Source organism: Oncorhynchus mykiss, chromosome 8, assembly GCF_057628025.1.
Source record: "Oncorhynchus mykiss isolate SJ-2025 chromosome 8, ASM5762802v1, whole genome shotgun sequence".
NCBI classification, from domain to species: domain Eukaryota; kingdom Metazoa; phylum Chordata; class Actinopteri; order Salmoniformes; family Salmonidae; genus Oncorhynchus; species Oncorhynchus mykiss.
In genome coordinates, this window is record NC_143029.1 from 61,089,371 (window position 1) to 61,107,285 (window position 17,915).

The following is a 17,915-nucleotide window of genomic DNA, read 5'->3' on the forward strand; positions in this document are numbered from 1 at the left end:
TTACGCAGGCAGGTCCATTGTCATTCAGCTGTCTATCATCTGGGAATGATTCATTAGTGCACACACTGAAATGTTGTTACGTTAGCCTTATTTTAAAATGGATTGCAGATTTTTTTTTTTAAATTCAATCTACACACAATACCCCTTAATAATAATATATTTGCATAAGCATTCAGACCCTTTGCTATGAGACTCTTAAATTGAGCTCAGGTGCATCCTGTTTCCATTGATCATCCTTGAGATGTTTCTACAACTTGGAGTCCATCTGTGGTAAATTCAATTTATTGGACATGATTTAGAAAAGCACACACCTGTCTATATAAGGTCCCACAGTTGACAGTACATGTCAGAGCAAAAACCAAGCCATGAGGTCAAAGGAATTGTCCGTAGAGCTCTGAGACAGGATTGTGTCGAGGCACAGATCTGGGGAAGGGTACCAACACATTTTTGCAGCATTGAAGGACCCCAAGAACACAGTGGACTCCATCATTCTTAAATGGAATGAGTTTGGAAACACTTTTCCTAGAGCTGGCAGTCCGGTCAAACTAAGCAATCGGGGGAGAATGGCCTTGGTCAGGGAGGTCACCAAAAACTCGATGGTCACTCTGACAGAACTCCAGAGTTTCTCTGTGGAGATGGGAGAAACTTCAGGAAGGGAAAGCATCTCTGCGGCACTCCACCAATCAGGCCTTTACGGTAGAGTGGCCAGACGGAAGCCACTCCTTAGTAAAAGGCACATAACAGCCAGCTTGGAGTTTGCCAAAAGGTGTCTAAAGGACTCTTAGACCATAAGAAATAAGACATTTTGGCCTGAATGCCAAGTGTCACGTCTGGAGAAAACCTGGCACCATCCCTACGGTGAAGCATGGTGGTGGCAACATCAAGCTGTGGGGATGTTTTTCAGCGGCAGGGACTGGGAGACTAGTCAGGTTTGAGGAAAAAATGAACAAAGCAAAGTACAGAGAGATTCTTGATGAAAACCTGCTCTAGAGCGCTCAGGAACTCAGACTGGGGCGAAGGTTCACCTTCCAACAGGACAAAGACCATAAGAACACAGCCAAGGCAATGCAGGAGTGGCTTCAGGATGAGTCTCAATGTCCTTGAGTGGCCCAGCCAGAGCCCGGACTTTACCTCAATCAAATATATCTGGAGAGACCTGAAAATAGCTGTGCAGCGACACTCCCCATCCAACCTGACAGAGCTTGAGAGGATCTGCAGAGAAGAATGGGAGAAACTCCCCAAATACAGGTGTGCCAAGATTGTAGCGTCATACCCAAGAAGACTCGAGGCTATATTCTTTGCCAAAGGTGCTTCAACGAAGTACTGAGTAAAGTGTCTGAATACTTATGTAAATGTTACATATTTTTTTGTCATTATGGGGTATTGTGTATAGATTGATAAGGGGGGGGGGGGGATCATCCATTTTAGAATAAGGCTGTAGCCTAACAAAATGTGGAAAGTTTTCCATTAATAGGCAAATCCAGGTAGGTCCCTCCTCGTTTTGTCCCGTTTGCTTCCTTTTGGCTCCTAGTAAATACGACCCAGTAGTCAGTCCTGCGTTTGAAAATAAAGCAAAATAATGTGTGAAAGTCTCATCTCATATACTAAACAACAAAGTCAGTCATTGTCGTGACACATCCATAGCAGGGGATCAAACAGACCTGAGCTACGCAATAATACATATTTCGGTTTCCTGTAGAAGTGTCAAACAGGAAAAGACTGAAGGTTGACGACAACTCCTTCCCTGGCCGGAGGCGTAGACAACAGCATGAGGACACGGCGCTCTCTGTGGCTTATTTCTTCACTCAATGAAAGAGCACACAAAGCTATGAAGATAAAAGAACAGGATGAGATGGAAGGATTTCTTTCCTTCCACTTCTTTTTTCCTCCGCTCTCATCTCTCCGTTTTAAGAGAGCCCCCCCCCCCCCCACGTGGCTGAAATGGCTTAAATGGTACTTGTTTAGAATGTCAACTTTAACCCTAGTAACACACACAGTAGCCAGTGTCATTCAACAAGTCCCTTATGAGAGACAATAAGAATGACTACAATTAACAACAGGAAACACAGGGATTTAGGGATTACTAAAGCATACGAACTGCATTGACGATGCAAATGCGGACACGCAGGCACTAAGGCATATACACAAAATCACATACACAACCATACACACACAACCATACAGGGACATACATATGCACAGAGCTCTATTCAAATTCAAGATTTGAAGCTAAGAACTACAATAGCCTAATGATAAAATAGGCAAAAGCCTATTAAAGATTCAAGAGTGGATGAAACCAGACTCACTGCTACTAATGAGGATTCCTGAACCTGACACCACTGCCAGTTCATTTTTCAAAAGGACAGGATGAAGAATAGAATACATCCCAGACAGACAGTTGTAAACAGGTTGAAACCACCCTCCTTTTATTTTAAATGTGATATGTACAGGAAAAAGGTCTGTATACATTTCTAAATACATCAGGTCAAAGTCTGAAAAACAATTGCACTGTGCTTACAATAGCTTTATACTTTAAACGTCATGATACATACATACAGCATTGTGAAGTCAGACGGGATACAAATAGACTGATCCCCTAACGCAGAGGCCTATTTTAACTTTCACTGTAAAAAAAAACTAGAACCAAACAACGAAAGCTTTTCAGGGAAACAAAAGTACCCCAAAACAATCATGACATACTGTACCGAAGAGATTCAAACGGTATGTGAAAAATACTTGTATTGGTGTGTCAGTTAGCTACAAAAAGGATCTGACCACATTGTTTTCCCTCCTCAGGCACTTATTATAGACCTCTGAACCTAGCCATGAACTAGCCTGGTCCCAAGTCTGTTTGTGCCATCTTGTTAACTGCATCCGGGCTCGAGTTTTCCCTAGGTACAGATTTAGGATCAGCTTTCCCCTCCCCCAATCATAACCATTAGTGGGGGAAATGCAAAACTAACCCAAGATCAGCGACTAGGCCGAGGGAACTTCATCCTACACCCTTGTTAACAACGATGACCGTAGACGTAAACTAGACAGCACAAACAGATCTGGAACCAGGCTAGCAATGGACACCACACAACAGATTCCCACCAGACTGCAGACATTGGCGAAGTACTGCAGAGCAGACGACATAACACTCTTATTTCCATGTTAGACATGTTCAACAGCTGATACAGGGAGTTCGCTCTCTCACACCATGGCCTGAGTCCCAAATGGCACTCAAACTATTTAGCTCAACCATAGGGATCTGGTCAAAAGTAGTGCACTATGTAGGGAACAGAGTGGCATTTGGGACGCAGACCGCGTTAACTCACAAATGGAAGCTAATGCATTTCATATGACTGTACTTGGCGTAGGGAGAACACATTGAAGCACATCTCCAAAGCAGCGAGGTGCCAGACACTTCTGTTATAGTATACCACGAGGCGACAGAGTACATACGCCAGTCATTTTCTTTTTTTCCCCTTTTGTGTGTTCACCACACTCTCCTTTGTTCGGTTGCATTCATCTCCACCATTCTGTACATTTCATAGACATCCGAGCATCGTCACATTAAAGGCCCATTATATACAAGAGGAGAGTGACTCACTAGTTCCCAGCTATACGGCAGCTGAACGCAACTACCACTCAAACACAATTTCATATTTTTATTAACAAAGGAAGATGGGTCGATTAAACCGAAATCTTGCATCAGTATTCCGATTGTCTCTCTTTCTGTTTCTTTGTGGAGCGAAACCGTGATGTGGCCCTCCACTCTGGAACAGCCTCTTGCGACTGTGTTCTGTTCTTTGGCTGTGGCAGGCAGCAGGTGGCTTGTGATGAAAAATTCAGTGCAGGGCTGACGGGGGAAGAGGAGAGGTGGGGAGGAGGAGAGGATGGAGCCAGAGACAGGCAGACAGGCAGGCCAGGTTAGCCGTGCCCAGAGCAGAGAGGCCAGGCAGTGGATCAGAGACCTCTCTCTCACTCTCTGTGGAGACGACACACACATGAATCATTTATGAGGGGCCTTCATTAATAACCAGTGCCTATGCCCTCCTTCTCCCCCTCCTTTAACACACTCCCTCTCTTTCCACTCCCTCTTTCTTTTCTCGAACCCTCTGGGGACTACTGAAGGGGCTTCTCATAAAGACAAAAACGATTAAAACAGATAAATAGAATACTGAGAGAAGCTCAGCATTGTTATTTTGATTTAGTGTTAGAGTAGTACTGTCTAGGCAGCCCAGGGGTGGGCAAGGGGCAGGGGTGACAGGTCATGTAGGAGCCATGGTTAACACCACCAGACCACAATGGAAGTGTCAATGATGGAGACCACACCACACTCGCACATCGCTCACTCACATTCAGACACACGGCCTCTCTCACATGCACGCATGCACACACACCCACACATACACACTTGTCCATGGCTTAAAATAACGGCCGTTTGCCTATCTGTTTGATTGTCAGAGCGTGAGGGTAACAGATGTCTGTGAATCACACAACACTACTACCCAGAAAGCATTGTGACCATAAATACAGAAAGTCTCACTTAACAACAAACAGTCTGTAGGAGGGGAACATGACTGACTAGGACTGAATGGAAGACTAAGAGGTCACATCCAGGGTAAGCCATTAATTCAAACACCCACTGTGCAGTCCCTAACTCTTCTTAGATCAATCTCGGCAAATCAGCTCCTCAAACTGTGGCCCCCTCTTGCCTGTCCCTATCCTTACCCCTATCCCCTCAGGAGTGGAAGGAGCTTCCCCATTCTATGCTAAGCAGCTCCTCAAGTTGTCCACATCTTCCACAACAGTGGCCCCTCTTGTCTGTCCTGTCCCTATCTCCTCAGGAGTTGCTGCTAAGCAGCTCCTCAAGTTGTCCATATCCAGTGCCACCAATTGTGGCCTCCTCTTGGAAGCCCTGTCCCTTCCCCTTTCCTCTGTTCCCTCAGGAGTAGAAGGGCCTTCCCTTCTCGGGCCCCTGCAGCTTGTTGAGCCTGGCCAGCTGGGAGGGCGAGGGGGGTACGTCCTGTCTATAGGGACCCTTAGGCGAAACAGGGTCCTTGTGAGCCGAGTACCCGTCATAGGTGTTGTTCCCGGGGTGTTCCTGCGGGGGCGCTAGCAGTAGCTGCTTCCCTTTGGCCTCCTGCTCCCTGCGTCTCTGCTCCTGCCTCAGCAGCTCCTGGGCCTCCAGGAGGACGCGGGCATTCACGCCGCTCATCCCCGGGTAGCCGTTTCTGGAGCCCTTGTAGCTAGAGTAGCGAGGGTTCTCCTTGGCCGTCTGGAAGCCATCACCCGGCGGGTAGACCTTGTCCCAGGAGTCCTGCGAGATGGAGCTGGGGTTCTTCCTGGGTTGCCTGTGGAGGGAGAGGGAAAGCGTGAATGAAAGGAAGTGCGAGACACGAGTGAACGGAGCGTTTTAAAGAGGAAGAGTGCATTGACTCAGAAAGAGAAGGGTGAGCAAGTGAGAGAAAAGGTGAGACTACAGAAATAGAATGACTAGAATGGGATTCCATATTCAAGCCAATAATCCCATAATGGGTGGACTGGACTGGTGTCTATTTATACTGTACCCATGGGAATAAAACAGGCTGCCATTTAGAGTGTGCCAGTGGTGATGCTATTTCTACGGGTGAGACACGAGTGAAGATGTTAAGAGGGTTTTAAAGAGAAGGGGTGCAATGACTCGGAAAGAGGAGATTCCACAGAGAGAGGCCGGGCCAGACAAAGCCCAGCACCACCCATAACCAATAGGCAATTTAGCACACAATAAAAACATAGAAACACATTAACCTAGAGGGACAGTGACACAGCCATTTCCATCCATATAACCCTTTTGTGAAGGACAGACCGGCCCATTGGGTTTGACAGGCAGTAATAGCAGCCGTGCTGCAAATGAGACTCAACCGGACCCACTATGTCACTCTGACGGTTTCACAGTAGAAATCTGACATGGTATTTAAAAAGGAGGAGCTGTCAGCCTCCTTCTTCCATACAACATACAGTCAGTCAGCCCTGCAGATGTGTGTGTGTGTGACATCACCCCGACTCATGCTTGACTGGGCACTTTGTGAGCTCTCTGTGTTCAGCCCATATGATATGCATGAGTGTTCAGGCCTAGAGCACTGCTTATCTCAGGGGCAGGAGAAATGGAATAGACTGAATAACATCAACAAACCAGACCTGGGTTCAAACACCATTTGAAATAATTTCAAATCCTTAATCTGTGCTTGATTGAGCTTGTCTGATGGACCAACAGAATAGTGCCAAAACTGTAAACCCCACCCACCTGGCACTCTAGGCAGGATAGAGCAAACACTCAAAGTATATGAAAGATTTCAAATAGTATTTGAACCCAGGTCTGCAACTAACAGGCTTTTGTCTCAGAGCCATGCATAATTAGTGGATTTATCAACCAACTGTGAAGAAGAAACCATATTATTTCTGTATTTGAAGAATCATTTGAAGAACCACTATAATGAAAAATGTGTGTGATACCAGACCTTTGTGTGAAGATGACCAGTTAAAAATATACTGACCAAAAATATCAACTCAACACGCAACAATTTCATTGATTTTACAGAGTTACAGTTCATATGAGGAAATCAGTCAGTTTAAATAAATAAATCATGCCCTAATCTATGGATTTCACATGACTGGGAATAAAGATATGCATCTGTTGCTCATAGATACCTTTTAAAAAAAGGGCCTCACAATCTCTTCATAGTATCTCTTTGCATTCAAATTGCCATCGATAAAAATGCAATCGTGTTTGTTGTCCGTAGCTTACGCCAGCCCATACCATAAACCCACCGCCACCACGGGGCAGTCTGTTCACAAAGTTGACATCAGCAAACTGCTCGCCCATACGACGCAATACACGTGGTCTGCGGTTGTGAGGCCGGTTGGACGTACTGCCAAATTCTCAAAAATGGTAAAGAAATTGAGAGAAATTAGAGGAATTAACATTCAATTGGCAACAGCTCCGGTGGACATTCCTGTAACCAGCATGCCAATTGCACACTCCCTCCAAACATTGTGTTTTGTGACAAAACTGCACATTTTAGAGTGGCCTTTGTCCCCAGCACAAGATGCACCTGTGTAATGATCATGCTGTTTAATCAGATTCTTGATATGCCACACCTGTTAGGTGGATGGATTATCTTGGCAAAGGAGAAATGCTCAATAACAGGGATGTAAACACATTTGTGCACATCATTTGAGAGAAATAAGCTTTTTGTGCGTAAGGAAAAAAATATTTTATTTCAGCTCATGAAACATGGGACCAACAATTTAAATGTTGCATTTCTATTTTTGTTCCGTGTAGATATGCTTTCTTTCAACCCATAACATACAGCACCAGTCAAAAGTTTGGACACACGTACTCATTCAAGGGTTTTTCTTTATTTTTACTATTTTCTACATTGTAGAATAATAGTGAAGACATCAAAACTATGAAATAAGCAAAAAAAGTATTAAACAAATGTTATATTTGAGATTCTTCAAAGTAGCCACCCTTTGCCTTGATGACAGCTTTTCACACTCTTGCCATTCTCTCAACCAGCTTCATGAGGTTGTCACCTGGAATGCATTTCAATTAACAGGTGTGCCTTGTTAAAAGTTATTGTGGAATTTCTTTCCTTCTTAATGTGTTTGAGCCAATCAATCTCAGTCAGCTGTGTTGTGATAAGGTAGGGGTGGTATACAGAAGATAGCCCTATTTGATAAAAGACCAAGTCCATATTATGGCAAGAACAGCTCAAATAAGCAAAGAGAAACTAAAGTTACTTCAAGAGCAGTCGCAAAAACCATCAAGCGCTATAATGAAACTGTCTGTCATGAGGAACTCCACAGGAAAGGAAGACCCAGAGTTACCTCTGTTGCAGAGGTATAAATGCTTTGCAGAGTTCAAGTAACAGACACATCTCAACATCAACTGTTCAGAGGAGACTTCATGAATCAGGACTGCAATATCGAATTGCTGCAAAGAAACCACTACTAAAAGGACGCCAATAAGAAGAAGAGACTTACTTGGGCCAAGAAACACGAGCAATGGACACAAGACCAGTGGAAATCTATCATTTGGACCGATGAGTTCCCACAGTGAAGCATGGAGGAGGTGGTGTGATGGTGCTTTGCTGGTGACACTGTCTGTGTTTTATTTAGAATTCAAGGCACACGTAACCAGCACAAGTACAAAAGCATACTGCAGCAGTACGCCATCCCATCTGGTTTGCACTTAGTCGAACTATCATGAACCCAATTGAAATTATTTGGGATGAGTTGGACCACAGAGTGAAGGAAAAGCAGCCAACAAGTGTTCAGCATATGTGGGAACTCCTTCAAGACTGTTGGAAAAGCATTCCAGGTGACAACCTCATGCTGTCATCAAGGCAAAGTGTAGCTACTTTGAAGATTCTAACATCGAAAATATTGTTTCATTTGTTTAACACTTTGTTTGCTTACCACATGATTCCATGTGTGTTATTTCATAGTTTTGATGTCTTCACTATTATTCTACAATGTAGAAAATAAAGAAAACCCTTGAATGAGTAGGTGTGTCCAAACTTTTGACAGGTACTGTACATTGAAACACAAACCCAACTATCTACATTAAACCCCTGGTTGAACAATTCCAATTTCAAAAGAGGGGTCTCTTCATCCTCCACATATGATTTCATTTCATTGACATAAAAGGACAATTGGGCCGTTTCTCTGTGAGTAATGTAAACCAGCTATCTCTTCTCCATTAAATATTGTGCCAGTACTGTACATATGATGTAAAAAGAGAAAGCGAGAGGAGGGATGGAGGAGGAACATGTGGCATTAGTGACATTCTCTATGTCCCAAATGGCACACTATTCCATTCCCTCAGTGCACAACCATAGGGCTCTGGTCAAAAGTAGTGCACTATATGGGGAATAGGGTGCCATTTGGGACGCACTTAGACAGTCAGTGTTCTAAAGAGACCAAAGCTACGGCAGCTGTTGCAATGGGAGGCCCTTTGGTCCTGCTGTAAATGGCACGACTTTTGCTGTGTGATCAATGCTGTTTCATTGATGAATATCAATATCAATATGGGCTCTCAACAACAACAAATGATGCATTTGAATTGGAACCCCTTGTTTATCAAAGCTTCCCCAAGAGGAAACTGACCTTTATCTGAAACGAAAGCTGTTTTTGAAGGCATAGGCCATGATTCAGCCATTCAACCAACGACAGCAATTGTGTGTGTGTGTGTGTGTGTGTGTCTGGGGCCATATGAAATCCATCAAAATCACACAAGCTGATACCAGGCCCCATATTACTCCAAGGCTGTGGTCTGGTCATCCAATGGCATTTTGAAGGTAAACAATCAGATTCTTAAAATAATACAAAACAGGTTTATCCAAACAACTGGCCTTAATAGAATTACAATGAAATTACACCACAAAGCCACAGGATGTTTCTTTGACCAGGCATCGGAGACATTGGTACAATAAATCTCCGCTTTAAAACGGATTTGCTTCTTCAAATATTTAACAAGCGGGATTCTGTATCAACAACCGAGGATTAAGCAGCATTGATGAAGTACTAGCTCGGAGACTAGGAGATTACATCTTGGTGATAAGTCATTGCTGACTGGAGAATGTAGGGTCGAGAGCATACGGGGGATTTACTGTTACATACACAAAAGTATGTGGACACCCCTTCAAATGAATGGATTTGACCATTTCAGCCACACCCGTTGCTGACAGGTGTATAAAATCGACCACACGGCCATGCAATCTCCATAGACAAACATTGGCTGTAGAACGGCCTCACCGAAGAGTTCAGTGACTTTCAACATGGCACTGTCATAGGACGCCATCTTTCCAATAGTCAGATCGTCAATTTTCTGCCCTACTAGAGCTGCCCAGGTCAACTGTAAGTGGTGTTATTGTGAAGTGGAAAGGTTTTGAAGCAACAATGGCTCAGTCGCAAAGTGGTAGGCCACACAAGCTCACAGAACGGGACTGCCGAGTGCTGAAGTGCGTACAAATCGTCTGTTACAAACTGCCACTGGAAGCAAAATCAACCCAATAACTGTTCGTCGGGAGCTTCATGAAATGGGTTTCCATGGCAGAGCAGCCGCACACAAGACTAAGATCACCATGCACAATGACAAGCATCGGCTGGAGTGGTGCAAAGCTCGCCGCCATAGGACTCTGGAGCAGCGGCAACTCGTTCTCTGGAGTGATGAATCACGCTTCACCATCTGGCAGTCAACAGACTAATCTGGGTTTGGTGGATGCCAGGAGAACTCTACCTGCCCAAACGCACAGTGCCTTCTGTAAAGTTAGGTGGAGGAGGAATAATGGTCTGGGCTGTTTTTCCATGGTTAGGACTAGGCCCCTTAGTTCCAGTGAAGGGAAATCTTAACGCTACAACATTCAATGACATTCTAGATGATTCTGTGCTTCCAACTTTGTGGCAACAGTTTGGGGAAGGCCCTTTCCTTTTTCAGCATGACAATGCCCCCGTGCACAAATCAAAGTCCATACAGAATTGGTTAGTCGAGATCGGTGTGGAAGACCTCGACTGGCCTGCACAGAGCCCTGTCCTCAACCCCATCAAACACCGTTGGGATGAATTGTAACGCCGGTGCCCAACCTCACTTATGCTCGTGGCTGAATGGAAGCAAGTCCACGCAGCAATGTTCCAACATCTAATGGAAAGCTTTCCCAGAAGAATAGAGGCTGTTATATCAGCAAAGAGGGGACCAACTCCTTAGTAATATGCCTACGATCTTGGAATGAGCAGGTGTCGACATACTTTTGGTCATGTAGTGTATCTCAGGTTACTGTAAAATGTGTCTCTTGGTTCAAACTCACCACTGACTGTACTAGTTAGCATACAGTATCATGGTTCAGCTGGACCACATGCTTCCTCCAGTTTCTATGGTCGCTAGCAAGGTTTGCAATTTGATGTGGTTAGACCTACTTGTTTTCAACATTTACTAGGCCTTGACAGTTTAGTGTATTGTAATTGTGGAGGGTCTGGGGAAAACCACCCCCTAAAGTTAATTAAACTGATTACAGTTTGCCCCCCCCCCCACACACCTGTACATGTAACGGATGTGAAACGGCTAGCTTAGTTAGCGTGGGCGCTAAATAGCGTTTCAATCAGTGACGTCACTTGCTCTGAGACCTTGAAGTAGTAGTTCCCCTTGCTCTGCAAGGGCCGCGGCTTTTGTGGAGCGATGGGTAACGATGCTTCGTAGGCGTCAGTTGTTGATGTGTGCAGAAGGTCCCTGGTTCGCGCCCGGGTATGGGCGAGGGGACGGTTTAAAAATTATACTGTTACATACACACACTCATCGCTACCACAAAACATCTACCATTCACAGTCCAGTCAAGCTCATTTAGCAGCTTCCCACTACACAAGCATGACCTATCCTATAATCCCTCAGCCAATCACAAACATGAACTATCCTCTAACCCCACAGCCAATCATAAGCCACAGACGGACACACCACTTCCTGTAATAACACACATATCACATAGATCAAAGGTAACCACATTATCTCAGATTAGTGTGATCATGTCAGATTACTGGGGCTGGTAACGCAATACAGCCTGGCTGCATCGCAAATGGCAACCTATGCCTTACATCATGACTACTTTGACAGGGCCCAGACCTACATAAAGGGTACTTTATGTAGAGAATAGGGGGCCATTTGGGACGCAGGCCCAGACTATGGTTTCACAACTCCAGGACACCTACAGCACCTTCACAGGAAGGCCAAAAAGATCATCAAGGACATTAACCACCCAGTTACTCAACCCTGCACCTTTAAGGCTGCTGCCCTACATACAGTTGAAGTTAAATTTTATATACACCTTAGCCAAACACATTTAATCTCAGTTTTTCACAATTAATCCTAGTAAACATTCTCTGTTTTAGGTCAGTTAGGGTCACCACTTTATTTTAAGAATGTGAACTGTCAGAATAATAGTAGAGAGAATTATTTATTTCAGCTTTCATTTCTTTCATCACATTCCCAGCAGGTCAGAAGTTTACATGCACTCAATTAGTATTTGGTAGCACTGCCTTTAACCTCTAGTGACTTCCTATCCCGCATGAGGGAAAGTAATCATCGACTGACACTAATTAGCATAACGCAACGGACATAAATATTCCTAGAAAATATTCCTATTCATGAAAATCACAAGTGAAATATTTTGAGACACAGTTTAGCCTTTTGTTAATCATCCTGTCATCTCAGATTTTCAAAATATGCTTTACAGTCAAAGCTAGAAAAGCATTTGTGTAAGTTTCTCAGTTTTTCACAATTAATCCTAGTAAACATTCTCTGTTTTAGGTCAGTTAGGATCACCACTTTATTTTAAGAATGTGAACTGTCAGAATAATAGTAGAGAGAATTATTCATTTCAGCTTTAATTTCTTTCATCACATTCCCAGCGAGTCAGAAGTTTACATGCACTCAATTAGTATTTAGTAGCACTGCCTTTAAATTGTTTAAGGGCTGCAATCCCGTTAACGGGATTGATATGACAACAGCCAGTGAAAGTGCAGAGTGCCAAATTCAAACAGAAATCTCATAATTAAAATTCCTCAAACATACATGTATTTTATACCATTTTAAAGGTCATCTTTTTGTTAATCCCACCAACGTGTCCAATTTCAAATAGGCTTTACAGCAAAAGCACCACAAACGATTATGTTAGGTCAACGCTAAGTCACAGAAGAATTCTGCCATTTTTCCAGCCAAAGAGAGGAGTCACAAAAAGCACAAAGAGAGATAAAATGAATCACTAACCTTTGATGATTTTCATCAAATGACACTCATAGGACTTCATGTTACACAATAGATTTCAAAAAAACTTTACGGAAAAAGCAAACCATGCAATAATCTGAGTACAGCTTTCAGACAACAAAGGAGCCAAAAAGATATCCGCCATATTGGGTAGTCAACAGAAGTCAGAAACAGCATTAGAAATATTCACTTACCTTTGATGATCTTCATCAGAATGCACTCCCAGGAATCCCAGTTCCACATTAAATGTTTGATTTAGTTCGATAATGTCCATCATTTATGTCCAAAGACCTACTTTTGTTAGCACGTTTGGTAAACAAATCCAAAGTCATGAAGAGCGTTCCCTTGTTGCAGACGAAATGTCAAAAAGTTACGTTACTGTCCGTAGAAACTTGTCAAACTAAGTATAGAATCAATCTTTAGGATGTTTTTAACATAAAACGTCAATAATATTCCAACAGGAGAATTCCAAGGTCTGTAGAAAAGCAATGGAACGAGAGCTAACTCTCTCGTGACCGCGCCTCAGAGCCTGTGGCAATCGACCAGACACCTGGCTCAAACAGCCCTTATGAGCCCCCACTTCACAACAGAATCCTCAAACAAGTTTCTAAAGACGGTTGACATCTAGTGGAAGCCTTAGGAAATGCAACATAACCAATATCCCACTGTGCATTCAATAAGGGCTGGGTTGAAAATCAACCAACCTCAGATTTCCCACTTCCTGTTTGGATTTCTTCTCAGGTTTTTGCCTGCCATATGAGTTCTGTTATACTCACATACATCATTCAAGCAGTTTTAGAAACTTCAGAATGTTTTATATCCAATACTAACAATAATATGCATATATTAGCAACTGGGACTGAGGAGCAGGCCGTTTACTCTAGGCACCTTTCATCCAAGCCAGTCAATATTGCCCCTGCAGCCATAAGAAGTTTTAACTTGGGTCAAACGTTTCAGGTAGCCTTCCACAAGCTTCCCACAATAAGTTGCGTGAACTTTGGCCCATTCCTCCTGACAGAGCAGGTGTAACTGAGTCAGGTTTGTAGGCCTCCTTGCTCGCACACACTTTTTCAGTTCTGCCCACAAATGTTCTATGGGACTGAGGTCAGGGCTTTGTGATGGCCACTCCAATACCTTGACTTTGTTGTACTTAAGCCATTTTGCCACAACATTTGAAGTATGCTTGGGGTCATTGTCTATTTGGAAGACCCATTTGGAAGACCAAACTTTAACTTCCAGACTGATGTCTTGAGATGTTGCTTCAATACATCCACAATGTCCTTTCCTCATGATGTCATCTATCTTGTGAAGTGCACCAGTACCTCCTGCAGCAAAGCACCCCCACAACATGATGCTGCCACCCCTGTGCTTCATGATTGGGATGGTGTTCTTCGGCTTGCAAGCCTCCCCCTTTTTGCTCCAAACATAACGATGGTCATTACGGCCAAAGAGTTATATTTTTCTTTCATCAGACCAGAGGACATTTCTCCAAAAAGTACAATCTTTGTCTCCATGTGCAGTTGCAAACCGTAGTCTGTTTTTTTATGGCGGTTTTGGAGCAGTGGCTTCTTCCTTGCTGAGCGGCCTTTCAGGTTATGTCGATATAGGACTCGTTTTACTGTGGATATAGATACTTTTGTACCCGTTTCCTCCAGCATCTTCACAAGGTCCTTTGCTGTTGTTCTGGGATTGATATGCACTTTTCACAATAAAGTACATTCATCTCTAGGAGACAGAACAAGTCTCCTTCCTAAGCGGTATGACGGCTGCGTGATCCTATGGTGTTTATACTTGCATACTATTGTTTATACAGATGAATCTGGTACCTTCAGGTATTTGGAAATTGCTCCCAAGGATGAACCAGACTTGTGGAGGTCTACAATTTTTTTTTGATGATCTTCGGATGTTTTCACTCACAAGACTCCCAGTTACAAAACAAATGTTCCTTTTGTTCCATAAAGATTATTTTTATACCTAAAATACCGACGTTTGTTTGTCGCGTTATGTTCAGAAATCCATAGGAATGAGCGGTCACGACAACGCAGACGGAAATTCCAAATAGTCTTCATAATGTCCACAGAAACATGTCAAACGTTTTTAAAATATACAGTATATTCGATAATATATCAACCGAGTGTGTAGCTTTTTCCATAACAGCGGGAGGAACAATGGCCGCTTCACTCAATTGCGCACCATCTCACTCTGAGAGCCCCCACCTCTCCACTTACGCAATGTGATGCTTCACGCTCATTTTTCAAAATAAAAGCCCGAAACTATGTCTAAAGACTGTTGACACCTTAGAGAAGCCACAGAAAAAGGAATCTGGTGGATATCCCTTTAAATGGAGGACAGGCACGCACAGGAACACAGAGGTTTCAAAATAAGAGGCTCTTCCTGATTGGTTTATCCTCAGGCTTTCGCCTGCAATATCAGTTCTGTTATACCCACAGACAATATTTTTACAGTTTTGGAAACTTTAGAGTGTTTTCTATCCTAATCTGTCAATTATATGCATATTCTAGCATCTGGTCATGAGAAATAGGCCGTTTACTTTGGGAACGTTATTTGTGGAGTGGTTGAAAAATGAGTTTTAACGACTCCAACTGTACATAGACATGGAATCAATGGTCTCTTTAATAATGGAACACTAGTCACTTTAATCATGTTAACATACTGTATTCTATTCTACTGTATTTTAGTCAATGCCACTCCGACATTGCACTTCCTAATATTTATATATTTCTTTATTCAATTTTTTTACTTCAGATGTATGCATATTGTTGTGAATTGTTAGATCCTACTGCCCTGTTGGAGCTAGGAACACAAGCATTTCGCTACACCCGCATTAACATCTGCTAAAAATGTGTGAGACCAATAACATTTGATTTGTGCTTGACAGGAATTACCCATTTGTATATGTAGTAGACTGATAATATCAGGCTGATGTTATATATATGAAAGCATATTACCATGATCACGGCAGTCAGCCAAACGGTTAGGAGCATTGGGCCAGTTACCGAAACATCTCTTGTCCAAATCCCTGAGCCGACTAGGTGAAAAATTTGCCGTTGTGCCCTTGAACAAGGCACTTAACCCTAATCGCTCCTGTAATTCACTCTGGATAAGAGCGTCTGCTAAATGACTCAAATGTAAATTGAAAAAATATAGGGATTATGTTGAACGAGGAAAACATTGTGTGGCCTATGTGTGTTCTCTCTCCCTCACTGTTACGCAGACACGCATGCACACACACACACACCCCCTCACTCACCGTGGCAGGGAGCTGTACTGTCTCTGCGCCTGTTGGAAGGCGTCTCTCTCCTCCTGCCTCTGTCTCTGTCTCTGCACCTCTACAGACACAGAGTGTCGGCCTGTCTGTTGTCCGTCTGTCTGGTACGGGCTTGGGCCTGTGTTGGTGTTGTTGGGCTGAAAGAGGGAGGGGCCAACATCCCGGTTATTCAACACACACAACTATCCGACACATACAGTGCACCAGAGCCTTACATTTAAGAGTGTGGACATTGAGATTCGACCAAATGTATTAGGATGCATTTACAGTGCATCTGTGAATCTATGAATAAATAGAAGGGACTAAAAGTTGGCCAAACTCTCTAAATATATGGCTCTGCAATACTTACCAGGAGCCATCAAGACATGGCCTGCTCTTGTCCTTCACCGTGGCCAGGTCAAACAGAGGTTAGACTGACAGACAGAGAGGAGGACGGAGGAGCATGCTGGTGACGCAGGGTGGACGGAGATGAGATGGATGTTAGTACTGCAGGTGTATACGAAGCCTCTCAGCCGACGCCCTAGCGCAGGTCATTAACCGTCCTGAACAGCCAGAGCGCACGCCACGGAGGAACAGCGTCGTCATTCACTTATCTCCAGCTCCTCCTGGCATGTGACTGTGGATGCCTCCCAAATGGCACCCTACAGCATAACCTACATTTTTGACCAGCGCACTGTATATGGGAATAGGGTGCCATTTGAGTCACACATCCCATATATCCTCCACGGAACACATTGAAACATGTCGAGGAATGACTAACTACCACGCCTTCTTTCTCCTTCCCCATCTTTCATCAGCGAGGAGGTGGGTGTAATGGCTGCGGATCAGTCATAACACAAAGGCTATCTAATTACTTTGATGGGCCATGCCAAGTATTCATACAGAGTGCCACGCTCTAGTGGTGGAAGGGCCATAAAGCAATTTGTCCCGTCATCGCAGGGAGGACCTCCGAGACACCCACATTAAACCTAATGAATCCTTTTAATCATCTGGGATTGATTGGCATAACCTGGGCTGTTGGGCGCGCTGTCGCACTCTGTTGCCATGGCGACGCCAGCCAGGCCATGGACACCTAATAGGTAGCTCCTCGCCATCCATATCGCTAGCTAGATGTGTTCCAGATGTGAATTTCACTGTGCATATTACATATTGCATACGTAAATTACAGTTTGCAATATGGTGTGATTGGATATACTTGATCCCTTTAGTGTCTTGAAATAATAACTTTGTAAGACAAGGAAACAAAGCTAGAAAACCACAACCTATAAAGCTTATCAAGGTATTAAAATGAACGCGGAAGGCGCTAAAATAAAATACAGAGAGGCAATATAAACGCTTCTGGCTGGCGAAAGCAGCCCCCGTGGACGCACTGCTCTTAGTGTGGTAAATGACCGCAATAACGGTTCCCCAACGCAGAAGTAACACAGTCGATCAGTCACTGTGATCGAATTAGCCCAAGGAAACCATGGTCGTGTTCAGTAGGGCACACCGTAGCAAAAAGTTGCAAAGTGACAATCTGTGTTGTTATTGGACGAGTTTAGGTAGTACCCATTGCCAAAACGTTTCTTCCCTACAGAATACAAGCCAGATTCCGCCGCTCTCCTCTGGACCATAGTACTACAGTGAGAAATATACCATCCAGAGGGGTAGCAATCAGAGGTAGAGCTGTCTAACCTCCGCTAACCAGGAACACCTAACAAAACAGCATGCAGGACCAGATCATTAAGGAAATGATTTGCAGCACAACTACAGACATGCTGGATTCCAGACAGCAGTCCCCAGCGGGCTATAGGGGAGATAATGCACAGGGCTGGCCTGACCTGTAATATCAAAGCCTGCTAA

General features: G+C 43.8%; 1 protein-coding gene across 8 annotated transcripts in view; it reads right to left on the reverse strand.

Moving 5' to 3' along the window:
- Window positions 1–2,393: 2,393 nt before the first annotated feature.
- LOC110530242 (partitioning defective 3 homolog) overlaps window positions 2,394–17,915 on the reverse strand; it is a 254,199-nt gene continuing 238,677 nt past the window's right edge. For all 8 annotated transcript variants that reach the window (XM_090182149.1, XM_021613147.3, XM_090182150.1 and 5 more), the window contains 2 exons: window positions 16,056–16,210; window positions 2,394–5,342 (listed from right to left, as the gene is read on the reverse strand). In XM_090182149.1, the coding sequence (XP_090038275.1) occupies window positions 4,934–5,342; window positions 16,056–16,210 (564 nt within the window). In that variant the 3' untranslated portion in view covers window positions 2,394–4,933. The remainder of the gene's footprint in view (window positions 5,343–16,055; window positions 16,211–17,915) is intronic.